The sequence below is a fragment of the Lonchura striata genome, chromosome 24 (genome assembly GCF_046129695.1).
Source record: "Lonchura striata isolate bLonStr1 chromosome 24, bLonStr1.mat, whole genome shotgun sequence".
Classification (NCBI taxonomy): Eukaryota; Metazoa; Chordata; class Aves; order Passeriformes; family Estrildidae; genus Lonchura; species Lonchura striata.
In genome coordinates this window covers 4,554,382-4,567,950 of record NC_134626.1, presented here as the reverse complement: position 1 = coordinate 4,567,950, position 13,569 = coordinate 4,554,382, and the positions used below count along the sequence as shown (strand labels likewise).

General features: G+C 46.1%; 2 protein-coding genes across 4 annotated transcripts; one reads left to right on the top strand and one right to left on the bottom strand.

The window, feature by feature from the left end:
- PARK7 (Parkinsonism associated deglycase) lies at positions 1-8,742 on the bottom strand. Of its 3 annotated transcripts, none has more exons than XM_021534224.2 (7): positions 8,620-8,742; positions 5,234-5,367; positions 4,447-4,548; positions 3,711-3,770; positions 2,795-2,864; positions 1,199-1,285; positions 1-448 (listed from the first exon to the last, which is right to left on the bottom strand). In XM_021534224.2, exons 2-7 carry the CDS (start codon positions 5,321-5,323, stop codon positions 288-290), a joined length of 570 nt encoding a protein of 189 aa, XP_021389899.1. In that variant the 5' UTR covers positions 5,324-5,367; positions 8,620-8,742; the 3' UTR covers positions 1-287. The 3 variants fall into 3 exon arrangements, with proteins under 3 accessions (XP_021389899.1, XP_021389901.1, XP_021389900.1); XM_021534226.3 differs by lacking the exon at positions 8,620-8,742 and adding an exon at positions 8,077-8,300; XM_021534225.1 differs by lacking the exon at positions 8,620-8,742 and adding an exon at positions 7,947-8,054.
- Positions 8,743-9,206: 464 nt separating this feature from the next.
- TNFRSF9 (TNF receptor superfamily member 9) lies at positions 9,207-12,708 on the top strand. Its single transcript, XM_021534282.2, has 7 exons — positions 9,207-9,306; positions 9,375-9,497; positions 9,712-9,849; positions 10,352-10,418; positions 10,519-10,655; positions 10,885-11,019; positions 12,400-12,708. The coding sequence occupies exons 1-7, from the start codon at positions 9,207-9,209 to the stop codon at positions 12,522-12,524; spliced, it is 825 nt and encodes a 274-aa protein (XP_021389957.1). The 3' UTR covers positions 12,525-12,708.
- Positions 12,709-13,569: the final 861 nt, after the last annotated feature.

The window sequence follows — 13,569 nt, the reverse complement described above, 5'->3', positions numbered from 1 at the left end:
TAGGGATGCTCCATTTTTATTTACTCATCAAACATTTTTCCATGTGATTTTTAAATGCCATCCAAGAACTAACTAGGATTATTAGATGTTGTTAGCTTTTTGCTAAGAGGATCTTTTTTCCAGAAATGAAGACCTTTGGTTTATTAACGTATCCCAGTTCAGGTAAGTACAGTTACTAATTTCACCCACAATTAAAGTGTATTTACAACAGTGCACATTACAGTTATTCTACAAAGTATAAGACTCTCTATCTAAATTTGTCCTAGTGCTTCTGCCACACCAGGACTTCAATCTTTCAGTATTAGAGGTGCCTTCACCTGTTCAGCCACTTCCTTGCCCAGCAGTGTTTCCACAATGGCCAAGCCAAACTCAAAGCTGGTGCCAGGCCCACGGCTGGTGAGGATGTTCCCATCCTTCTCCACGCGGCTCTCCGAGTAGGAGTAGTGTGCTTGGGGGAACACACAACAGGACAGGCTCAGTGGCCAGCACTGTGCCCTCTGTGCCCTCCACAGCTGCCACCACAGAGGGCACAAGGAGCTCAGCACTGCCTCTGAGCAGCTCATCCCTGCCTGCTGTCCTCAGGGAAGAACAGGGAGCTCATTCCCAAGGAATGCCCCTCTGATTCTAAAAGCTCCTCAAGAAGGGCTCACTGAGCCCATCAGCTCCCACAAGGTTACTCCTGGAAGTCAGACTGCTTTTGTGGAGCTGTTCACATATTTGTTTTTTGGTTTTTTTTTTTTTTTTCCAAATGCACACAGCAGATATTGGGGGAACCCATCTGCTCACCTCCAGCCTCACTAATGCTCACAGAATGACCTTCCTAGCATTTCACCATCCCTTCCCTGAGGCTGGAGAAAGAAGTGTGGAGCCATCAGCTGCCACAAAACCAAAACATTACTCACAGGAGAGCAGGAAAGGTGCTCCCAGAGTTTGCTGTTGGGACCACTGAGGCAAAGAACCAAAGGGGCAAGAGATGGCTCAGCCTCAAGAGGATAAGGCAATAAATGCTCCTAACATGATAGCAGGAGCAGGATTTCCCCAAGGGTGAGAATTTTAGTATATCCCTCTATTTTCTGGTGATATAGACTCAATTCAGAGAGAAAAGTAAGAAAAAAAAGCTCTTTTTCTTTTTTAAATAGTGGGTTCAGGTAAAAAAAAATAAATATAAAATCTGAGAAGGGTTTGGACAGAAACATACCTCCATTCATCATTTTGTCTTTGGCCAAAGGATGTGTTGTGACTTTGCTTCCATACCCAATCCCATGGGCCAGAAGGGCAGTAGGACCTGTAAGAACACAAAGTTGCACCAGTGAGGAATTGCCTTCTTAAAGAACAGACATTTGGGCATTAGGACTCCCAGGGGTCAAAGCTCACTGTGGACAGACTAATTTTTATAAACACTGTCTCTGAATCAAAACGCTCTCACATTACAGTTAACACTGATGTCCCACCCATTTGAGGGAGTGAAAAACAATCCACTTCCAGACATTTTAAATAAAACTGCTTAAGAAACAACAGGTCTGCATCTCAGTCTGAACACTAATTACCTACAATTACTTTACAACCTTGTTAAACCTTGAATTTAGAGACTTAACAGATAGGATTTCATTTGAGCAAGTCTCTACATGCTACAGTTGTGTGCCAAGCAGTATTTTGGACAGATCATGGACTAACTGTTCAGTTTTGGGTTTCAAGAGTTTCTCTTTTCTTTTTATACTTCCTCCTTAGCCTGAACTGAGTAAAGAATTTGTGGTCAAGAAGTGCTAAGTCATCAGACAGGAAATCCTTATGGGAATTCTAAAAGAAACTGAAGGCAGGATTTGCCTCACATGAGTTTCATTTCTGTTCATTTGTTTAATTCTGCATTTAGTACAGGAAATAACCTCTTTTGTGTTCAGCTGAAATGAGCTCTAAGAATCATCCTGCTTACAAAGCAAAGGACTCTACTGGGCAGATGTGAATTTGGATTGTTCTGCAAGAGACACAGATAAAGCAGCAGAAGAATATCATTGCCAAGTAGAGGAATGTTCACAGCACTGTGTGCTACCACCTAAATGAGGAAGAAAAGCAGAAAACCCCTCCAGCAATGTACCAAAAACCAAAAGTGAAAATCCCCTCCTGGAACACTCTGACTGCCTTTTATGCATTTCATCATCCCTCTCCTCACTCTCAGCTTCAGCTCCCTAGACCAGCCTTCAGTTGCAGTATTTGCAATTTCAGTATTGGCAATTTTTCACCTTGCCTTTCTAAACACAAGTCTTTCAAAGTTCATGATCTGGATACCAAGCTGTGCAGAGTATGTAAGCTGACAACCCTCTCCTCAAACAAAATCCATTTCTTGCTGCAGCTCAGGAAGGATGAGACTGTAATTCTATATTTCTGGTCTTCTTTCTGAAGCTAAAGGGCAGGAGTGGTAATGTGAGACAAATCTACAGCAATGATAGTCTGCCAGTGCTGTATACTTGCAGAAAGATTACCAGAATAAGCACACACTTTAAAAAAATGCTAGCACACTACCTTTCACTTTTTATTTTAAAGACAGTAACACAACTGATTGGAAGGAAACAGGTAACAACCTGAACTTGCAGGATATATGTTCACAATTATTTTAGAGATTTCTCTGCTATTAAATTTACAAAAAAATCAGATGCTGAAAGGTGTATATATATATATATACACACAGGATAAATTCTTGGTATTCAATTACAGGAACACAGTTTTCTAAGACGGGAGACTCTTCATGCTCCTTCAAAATATCCAAATGCTTTACAAAGCAAGACACTTTGTTACCCACCTGCACATATTGCAGCAATCAGGCCTTTTCTGCTTTCCTGGTCCTTCAAAATGTCTTTCACAGCAGCAGACTGTATGAAGAGACATCACAAGTCATTGTTTGGAGTTGGTTATCTGAAGCATAGTTGAAACAGTTTTCACTGAAATTTCATAAACATGTCTTGTACAGAAGACCAACTGGATTTTTTTCCTCCCTGCCCCAGGACAGAGGGCAATAAGAACATTAAAAAGGAGAAAAACTGAAACCAAGACATACTTGCCCCAGAAGGAAAGAGGAAGGAAATTAGAAGGAACTTCAAGGAAGTACTTGACCCATATAAAAGCTGGTTAAGCCATGGCCATAAAAAGTTGTTTGAAAATACAGGACCGACAGAAAATAGTATTCATGAGATACCTCCGGACAGTCTCTATCATTTTTAGAAGATTTATATGGGATATTTGTCTCAAACTCCATGGCTTACAAACTCTGTGATACCACCTGAACTCTATTTGATAGGTCAAATTGTTTGTTTGCTTGCCTTCCACAAGGAATTCATACCACCACTGCAACAGTTTTGCACCAAAGACAGAATTCTGGAAGGGAGCAGAGTCCCCTAGGTTTGGATAGTTTTGTGTCTCAGTAACAAATCTTCATTTGTAACTGTTTCATCTTCATATGAACATGAACAGAGACCTTCCCATAATGCACAACACCTTTCCATTTTTGTTCTGTTTTACTAGGTATTCATGGCCAAGAATTTACCCAGCTGTCCCATCTACATAATCACAAGGCTTTAGACCATTAACAATTAGTTTACTGATTCATTCAGAAGAGAATTTTTAGATGCTGAACTGCATATGCAGGATTACTAAACAAGTGCTGACCACCCCACTACTCATGAGAGCGCCCATGAATTTCTAAAATGCCAGAACTTTACCTCAGACAAGTTTTGAGCCCCAAGGTTCCCTCCAGGCAGGACCACAACATCATAAGGCCCCTAAACAAAGATAAAACTGTTCTGTTGAACACAGGTTGATATATACATTACGCTCTTAACACATATTATGCTGTTTGAAGACCACTGCAGCTGATTCAAGTGGAAAGCAAAGAAAACTACCTTTTATTTCACTGAACCACACTTTATGATCAGAAAACCAGTTCCAATTATGAAAAAAAAATAGTATTTCCTGTTCCAGGAAAAACCTATTATCAATTAAGTCCCTCACAGAACTGACTTTTAAGCCTAGTGCACTTAAAAGCTTCAGCAAGCAAGTGACAGATCTTGTGTTGTAAAGACAAATGGTTTTGCTCCAACCTTACTGTCCAGGTCTAACTATAACATTATTTAGCTTCTCATCAGAATTTTTGAGTTGGCTCAAATCACAGTATTTTGTCGAGCCAACTAACAGGAAAATACAGCTCTGTGAGTGGCCCTTTGGAAAAGCAAACACATGGGCAGAATTAAGAAATATATCTAAACTTAGCAGGCTATGAAGCAGCATATCACTGAAGGGGAGCACAGTGGGATGTACAGTTCTGTAATTCACTGCTACACAGAGTTAATACAACATGCAATGTATGTCCAAAGGTAATGCATAAACTTTCCAAATTCACCTCAGAAACTGTGAGAGAGACTATGCTGGCCATTATATCAGAGAAGGGTGATGACCAACCTCTTTTCTGGCATCTTCAAGACTGGCATCAGGACAAATGAAGACATCTCGACTGCACTGCACTGGTTCTTTTCCTGTTAGGCCTGCAACAGTCACCTTGATCTAACAGGAGAATAAATATATTATTACAAAACAAGAATTTAGGGCATTTTTCTTATATGTTCTTAAGCAGTACACAGAACAAAAAAAGCTGCACTGAGAGCTTGCTCCTCTTATGACAGCCAAAATGGGGAGCACAGTGATGGAATGACAAAAGTGGTGGGAGAAGGCAATTTTTATTTCAGTCATTTCTATATAAGTGAGGTTGGTGTGTTTATTTAAAGTATTATTTTCCTTCCTAATGAAATAGTAACAGTGTGCTACTACAACTGCAGGAGTAACAAACAGCGTAAGGAATCCCAACAGCCAGAACTGCAGTTAATAACTGAATTTCAAAAGCAGCTCAAGAAAAGCTAAGCAATGTCATGAGTTGTAATGTACTGAGCTTTTCAGACCCCTACAAAAGAGGAACTTCCCGTCACTATACATGGAAGTAGCTGTGTTTTCTGACAGAGTAGGATTTACTTGAAATATTTGCTCTAGTCCACATCCGACTTGTACTTTGAAAGGTTACTAACAAATGTCAGTTGTCATGCATGCTCATTAGGAGCATTTGCTAACCAGTAAGGTCATGAGGGTAAATTTTCCCAGAGCACACACTGAATTCCTGGAAATGAACATCAACTTGAGGCAATGATTTCCCCTTGATCAGGCACACACAGAGATTATTCACTGTCTGCACACTCACCCCAGCTCTTCTCATAACATCAGTGGGGATTACAGTTTCCATCTCCTCTGCCCCTTTAGCCAGAATCACCAACGCTCTCTTGGAGGCCATGTCTTGAGGGGCTGCTATTAGGGAGGTGGTTGTGAAGGAAGAGGCTGAGGGAGATAAAAAGACAACGTGGTTAGAAGGCAAACTCCCTCATATAAATCCTTCCTTATGTTGAAACTGAACAGTAACTTGTACTTTTGCATGGCCTTTCATTTAAACCACCTCAAAATTCACCGGCTTAAATCAATATACATAGCCATCTTGTTTAACTAAGGAGCTTTTTAAAAATAATGCATTATGATATTAAAAGATTAAGGCACTTGTGCAAGTGGAAGGCACAGCACATCAGCACCAGAAGAGGAAGCACCTTGGCCTAATCAAGACCTTAATCATGACCTGTGTCTGCCTGAGAAAGGGGTTCAGGGTGGGTGGCAGAGCCGTTTTCAATTTGCACACCCTCAATCATTCCGAGACGACTGACTCCTACCCAGGTCAGCACTTACAAAAAGGGCTCGCATGAGCTTTGACCTCACATCTGGTTTTTAGTTTCCACCCAGCATGCTGCATGAGGAGTTTCCTGTGACTTCACAGTGAGTCGACCAGTGCCCCTGCAAAATCTCACCAATAGATTTTCTGGGTTATTTTGCAACTTTGTGGGGGAAGAAACACATCTGCACATGTGTGATGGGGGAGCAGACCACAGGATTTAGCAAATGGAACAAACCAGGCTTAAGACATTTTTTTTTTTTAAACTTCTAAACTCAAGTTGAGGTGAAATGGCCAAATTTCCATTTGAAGGTTAAGTTAAAATAACTTCACATCATGTAAAATACCCACTAACTCATACAGGTCTGAGAGAAATCTGTGAAAGCACCTGTGATGTGAGGAGGCATTTCACAGGTTCCTGCTCTGTAAGACAGAGATTTCTGTCCTATGCAGGGACCTTCCATCTAGGACTGCATGTAATACCTGGGAGCTATTTGTAAAATGTGATGCATGTTTAGGTGCCTACATAAAATAAAATCATCCTCACCCTGCTTCAACTTCATCTGTTTTCAAGTCTTCTCCCTAGTGGCAGCCTCCTTTAGAATGTTATTTCTAGGATGCAGGAATATACAGCGCAACATCCTACAGCATTCTGAACCAGCCCAAGCAGAGTAATTCACTGTGTCAAATCCTACTTTTAGGGCAGTTTTATGTACTGTCAGTGCAAAGCCCACTGATCAAGTACACCCAAATCACAGGTACTAGCAATAACTTCAGAACACCTAGACCTTCTTAATAGTTTGAGGGTATATAGTGATTCTGCAAAATTTTCATATGAATTTGACTAGCAATAAACTACCCGAGTAGCCACCATGCAGAAATGCTGCATTTGCTTTTTATTGAAGAAAAATGGTATAGATCACAGTTTGCATTCCTTTCATTAATTCTTTAGATGAAAACAGGCACCTGATCCTGAAACCTTTACTCTTTCTCCTAGTTTTGCAAAATGCAGTCTTTCCATAGTGCCTTTAGATATTTATTTATTATACTACACCACCAAATTCTTTAGCATTAGTACGGTTCTTTGTGTGGGTGTACATGTAAATAGCTGTCCCACCACTACGGAAAGACAGTTTTTGAGAGGGCAGAACTATGTTACACAGACCTAACAGCAACTTAGTTTAACAAGTCATTTAACAAGCTACCTACACATAGTAAATGCCAGCCTCCCATTTGCTCCTCAGTGCCAACTAAGGTCACCTCAAACCTATCAGCCAAACGTAGAGCCCTGCGTGGGTACACGTGCCTTTCTGGAGATGGTGACTTGCGCTTGTGAAAAACACCAATCACTTGTTTTTTAAAAATTTTAAAAGTTTAATAAAGTTTAGAGTTAGGACAATTACAAGAGAAGAGAAGGTAAAGAATTACGGATGCCCAGATGCTCTTGGACACTAAGTTGCAAAAAGCAAACCAAAGGAATAACCTTAAAAGCAACAGCCTGTTGCATATTCACATATCTCATACATGATGCATAAATTCCTTGCAAATTAAGAATTTTCTGGTTTTTGTCAACTTCTTCTCCTGAATCCTGTTGCTTCCACAAAGACAGAGAAGGTGGAAGAATGTTTGTCTTTTCTGATAAGGAGGCTGTAACTTTTTATGGGCCCCCTTCCCTAACATCTCTGTGTGAAGTTTCTTGATTATCTCATTCTCCTGCTTGAGCTTGCAACAAATCATTTATCGCAGAATTTCTATTTTATGCTGTAACCTAAAACTACATTTAACACACTACGTAAGGAGAACTAATACAGCATAACTTTCTAACATTACACACATAATATTCATCGTGACATTTGCGAAAAGCCGATCATAAAATATGCATTTTTCACACGCTGAATCAGAAACTCTAACAAGGGCGGCCTTAAACAAGAATCACAGGCAGAGCCCGCTATTCACAGGCGGGGCGCGGCTGGAGGCCGCATCCCCACGTTTTCATCTCGGACGCGGCGCCATTCCCCGCAGCAGGGACAGCACGGGCCGGGCCGGGCCGGGGCCTCCCCGCGGGCACGGCGGAGCTCCGTGCCCTGAAAGGCGGCTCCTTGGGCACCCAACCACACCCGGCCCGGCCGCCGAACCCTCCGCCCACCCCGACACCCGCCGCCCGCCCGGCGGGGCTCCGCGGCCCGGCGGCGCCACTCACCTCAGCGGGGCCGCGGGCGGCTCTGGGGCGCTCCGCCCGGCCCGGCTCCGCCCCTCGCCGCCCCGCTGTTCTCACGGCCTCTCGGAGCCCCACCGAGACAAAGTCACCGCCCCCGCCGCCCCGCACGCACCGAGCACAGCCCAGCCCTGCTCTTCTCCGCCCTCTGCCCCGCGCTTGCTTCCCCAGGTTCGCGGCGTGCAGGGAATGCCCGTGGCTCAGGGATGATGTTGCCCCTGGTTTTAAGGGGTTTCGGTGTTTCGAAGGACAGACAGAGCTGTTAACGGGGAGCTTTAGGACTGCAAAGCTCTGCGGTGCTGGCAGAGCCCGGTCTGGCTCCTGGGGGCCGGGCTCATGAGAGCTCCGGCAGAGCAGCTGGAGGCCAGGGGAGGCAGCCGCTCGCAGGGAAGGACTGGCTGAGGGCTCTGCTGGGATCGGGGCGGGGCTCAGCTCCGGTACGGGGCGCTTTGTGTGCTGCCCACAGCGGACTACGCTTACAACCCTGCACAGGCTGGGCGCTGCTCTGGCTGCCCGTGTGGCGGGCACACACCCACGGAAGACGCGTTCTCCTCTCAGTTACAACTCGGCACCGAACTGCGCAGCGCTCACACCCACGAAAGACGCGTTCCCTTCTCACTTATAACTCAGCCCCAGCTGCGCGCTGCGCACCACTCACCGCGTCTGCTCCTGCCCGCGCTCCGGGCCCGGCTGAGGGACAGGCTCGCGCTGCAGGGATTGGCTGCGGGGATGTGCAGGGGGCGGGACCGACACACGGGATTGGCTGCGGGGATGTGCAGGGGGCGGCGCCGACCCACGGGATTGGCTGCGGGGATGTGCAGGGGGCGGAGCCGACCCACGGGATTGGCTGCGGGGGCCCGCAGGGGGCGGGGCCGCGCCGTTCGCGTGCCGGCGGCTCCAGGCGCTCCGCCGGTCCCTGCGGTGCCCGTGTGGTTTCGGCACCTCCGGCGCGGCTGCGGCCTGCCAGCCCCGCCTCTCGCCTTTCACCTCCCGGGGATTCCAGGCGGCACTCACCGGGAAGCCCCACTGGTGAAAAGCTGACCGGCAGCGCTGAGAGAGCTCTGCGGGCGCTGCCCGGCAGAGCTGAGGGGTCGCGCCTCTGGGAGGGTCCGGGAAGTCCCGCCCGGCCGGGGTTTCCCCGCCGCCCCGGGATGACGCAGCCGGACCCCTCGGGGGCGGCCGCTAAGGGCCGGTGCCGGGAGCGCCGCGCGCAGTCCCGCCGGCCGCGCCGCCCCGCTCCGACCCATGGCTCCGGGCCGGGCGCTGCTGCCCGCGGCGCTGCTGGCGCTGGCGCTGAGCCCGGCACCCGCGGCCGCGCTGCCGTGCGCCGCTCACTGCCCGGCGGGTAAGGGCCGGGCCGGGGCGGGGCGCTCCGGGCGCGGCCCGCGGTGACCGCCGTGTCTCGGCCCGCAGGTACCTTCGTAGCCAGCGCCGACTGCGGACGGGGAGCGGGCGCGTCCTGCCAGCCCTGCCCGGCCGGCACCTTCTCCAGCGCGGCGGGACGCGGCAGCTGCAGGATGTGTCGGCAGTGCCAAGGTACCGGCGGCGGTGCCACCAGCCCTGCTGGCACCTCCCGTGGCAGCGACGTGCCCGGGCTGGCACCTGCCCGGCGCGGGATGAGCCGCTGGTCAAATAACGCTGCGTGTCTGCGGGGCTCCTCGCCGAAGCTGCCAGCCCGATTCTTGTGCGAGCAAAGGTCCGAGCCTTTGCTGCACCACGCTGTAGCCTGAAACTGGTCTTCCTCTTGCAGGACTATTTCAGTATTTGAAAAGGTGCTCCTCAACGAGTGATGCTGAATGCACGTGCAAGGAGGGCTATCGCTGTGGCGGTGATGGCTGCACCTACTGCATCCGAAGCTGTGGCGTGGGCCAGGAGAGCACCAGGAACGGTAGGATCACCTTTCCCCAGCAGCTGAAAGCCCCTCTGCATCCTGCACCAGACACGCTGCACTGCCTCTTGCACAGTGCAGAAGCAGATAGAGGAAGGACCTCGCAAGATAAGAGCTGCCACTGCTGCTAAGCACAGTGCATGGTTTGTGGAGTAAGCTCAGGAGCAGAAAAACCCACCACACTCTGAGCCCTACTAAAGCTCAAATCATGCACCAGTTAGTTCCCTTTGCATGGCAGCTCTTTGGCTGCCAGCATGAGGGAAAATTATCTGGGAACTCTGGAATTCAGCGTGGTTTGTGGCACTTCGTGCCAAATCACTAATTGTTTTTTTAGCCAAGTACTGTACTGGTGTGTGGCTGACAAGGAAAGACTTGCCTTGCATACTCAGAGCAACTTATGAAGTAGTAATTTTGACATTGTACAAGCAGCCAAAAATAATGTTTAATATGTTGCATTTTAAATGTTATCTTGTACAATTTTACCTATTCTTGTCCGTTGAAGGTTGCCAGGCTTGCCGCTACGGAACCTTTAATGATCAGCCCAATGGCTCCTGTAAAAACTGGACAATGTAAGTAAACTTTAAAAAAAAAAAAAAAGCTACAGCTATTAAACTTGACTGGAGTTTTAAAATTCTTTCTTTTCCCCATTTTGCTGTTAATGTCCTTCAGGTGCTCTGGGAACCAAGTCCTGGAGCCTGGAACTCCAGCAAAAGATGTCATTTGCAAAGACGCTTCAGTTAATTTCACTTCAGTCACTACTCTACCTACAACATCTCTCGAAATTCCATTTTCTATCCCTGTTCTAGGTAAGCCATTGTGTAATACTGCTTACGGAGGTAAAGAATTGTGACCTACTTAAACATACTGTAGCTCATTCACCTTCCATTTAAAGCCTTCTATTTAAAAGTCCTTTTATGCATTTCCAGTGTTGCAGACTGATCCAGAAGCAGAATGGGAGAAAAGGTCTTCAGCTAATTCAAGGGCAGTAGAACTTTGTTCTGTTAATACTCTTAGAGAATGTTGTTTGTTTCCTAGGGAAGGATGTTCAGACAGACATGATCAGGATTTCTCTCGCTGTGGCTGGGCTGTCATGCATAGTGTTTCTGCTGCCTTTGTGCATCTGCTTCAGCGTCTGGCAAAAAAAGAAACTACACACTGTCTTCAAGAAAAGTAAGATAAATATGCTCTTCAGTTTTTGTTTTTGAAACTAGACAGAAGTCAGGAATCCAAGTTAAGTGCCTTACAAAAGTAGCTGGCAATAGCTTTGGTTTTTTTGGTCTTGTAAGTCAGAAGCAACTGAAAGGGAAACAGTTTTGGAATTTTTATTGCAGAAAGCACTGTGGGTGTTAGGTCAAGTGCATGTTTTTCCTTAGAAGTGGACTATTTGTGAGAGATGAAAAAACTCAGCTGCTCCAGTTAAAGCTCAGTTCAGTTTTTGACTTCCAGGCATCATCCTCGGCCTGTGTGGCTGTAACACTTGGGAGTCCTCTGTGTCACAGAGAGGACACATGGCCTGGAGTGAGTGTCCCGGAGCTCTGGCTGCAGCAGGAGAGGGACTTCAGTCAGGGTGTGCTGCTACACAGCTGCAGAGTCAGCCTGAATCCAGCACTGCCCTCTGAGAGATAGTAAATCCTGGGCAAGCCCAAGAGTTCAGCACAAAGATGAAGCTGATTCCGTTCAATGTTGTTTATAGTTGGTTTGTTTGGTTTTTTTGGGGGGTTCTCTCTCTCTTCTTTTCCTCTGTTCTAAGGATAAGGTCTGAATCTTCTAGTGTAGCTCTAAATACAGAAGACCATAGCAGTCCAAAAATCTATTTCCCTCATGCTGGTGTTCCTTGTATTGCCATGACAAACAGCACCAGAGGCCCTGCCGAATTAGGGAAAACAAATTATGGTAAATTAGTTTTGTCAGATATATATGCTGTGGAGGAATAATTTCAGATTGTAGAATAACTTGGAAGATTTTTTTTTTCTTTCTGACATCCTGCATTTGTGACTGAGGGATGGTGAAATAAGATGGCTGAATAAATGAAAGAGAAAGGGGACATTTGTCCAGTTCTGGGCCACTCACTTCAAGAAATATTGAAGTGGTGGAGTGAGTCCAGAGAAGGGTAACAAAGCTGGGGAAGAATCTAGAAGGTAAAGTCTTTGAGGAGCAGCTGAGGGAACTGGGGTTGTTTAGTCAAGAGAGAAGAAGGATCAGGGGAGACCTTGCTCTCTACAACTCCCTGAAAGGTGGCTGTAGCCAGATGGGGATCAGTCTATTCTACCAGGCAACCAGTGACAGGACAAGAGGACACAGCCTTAAGCTACACCAGGGGAGGTTCAGGTTGGAGATCAGGAGGAATTTCTTCCCAAAAGGGGTTGTTAAAGATTGGAACGGGCTATGCAGGAGGTGGTGGAGTCACTGGAGGTGTTCAGGAAAGAACTGGACATGCCACAGAGCTCTGGTCTGTCTTACAACATGTATGGTCAAAGGTTGGACTAAATGGTCTTAGAGGTCTTTTCCAACCCAACTGATTCTGTAAATCTGTTTTTTTTTTTTCTTCAGTGCACACACTTGAACAGTCAGTTCAAGAAGATGATGCCTGCAGCTGCCACTTCCCTGAGGAAGAACAAGGTGAATATCAGAATCCTGGCAAGTCCACAGAATTGAGAGATCTTCTGACGAACTAGAAATTGAACTGTCCAAGTCAGCCACATTTGAATTTTCTTTTGGAACACAGAACAAGAATCTTTTTATGTAAATACAACAGGTGTCAGCACCTGAGTGTTTGTGCAGTAAATAGCCCAGCCACTGGGGAAAAGATGCTTTTTTAAATATTTCTTTAAAAAATAATTAAAAAAAACCTCCAAAGCAGTTTGCTGATTTTCTTCCTTTAGAAGTAAGGATATTTCTAAGAAGTGGTTCTTGATCTACATGTAGAAAGAAGTACTGCATTTAAAAGCTCTAACAGAAGTGCAGAATAGTTTTCTGGTCCCTCATTAATGTTACCTGAGCCATAATTTAATTGCATTCCAAAATCATCTGAAGCTAAAAAGGAGATTTGTAACACATTGTAGAGTCACTGGTGACACTCAGAATCTCTTACTACCAGCCATCCTCTTGAGTCTGGAGCAGCTGCTCCCAAAGTCTGGCTCAAACCCAGCAGTCCTGGGGTTTGTGTGCAAATACAGATGGAGCTCATTCCATCCCATCACCCTTGGAAACATCCCTGGCCTCACCACTGCACCCATCCTCACACGCAGGGGAAAGGAAACCGTGAAAATCTTGAGCTGCAAAGTGCTCCCCAGCAGCATCTGCTGTTGTGTCACTCTGATTGGCTTGAGGGAGGCAGTGGAAACACTGAGAGAAGCTGTGGTTGACTTGAACTTAGAAATAGCTGTTACTTGGCAGCTGGACTGCACCACACTCAGCCCTACATCATTCAGCTTTGATCTTCCAGGTGACAAACTTTATGTACATTGCAGCTGGAAATGTGATATCTTTGTGGTACTGTTTTTGTAACTGAGGTTGGAAAGATTTTTTCATCAGACACTATATCTTGTCTGATCAAACACTTTTAACTTTGGTCTTGAGAAAAAAGCAAATGCGTGTTTGAGTCACCACATTCGCAACACTGTTTTTAACCATTTACAAACCTCACATATTTTATTACTTCAGTAAATGTTATTCAAAAAATAAAATGAAAACAGTTAAGGGTGATTTTCTCCTCTCTGA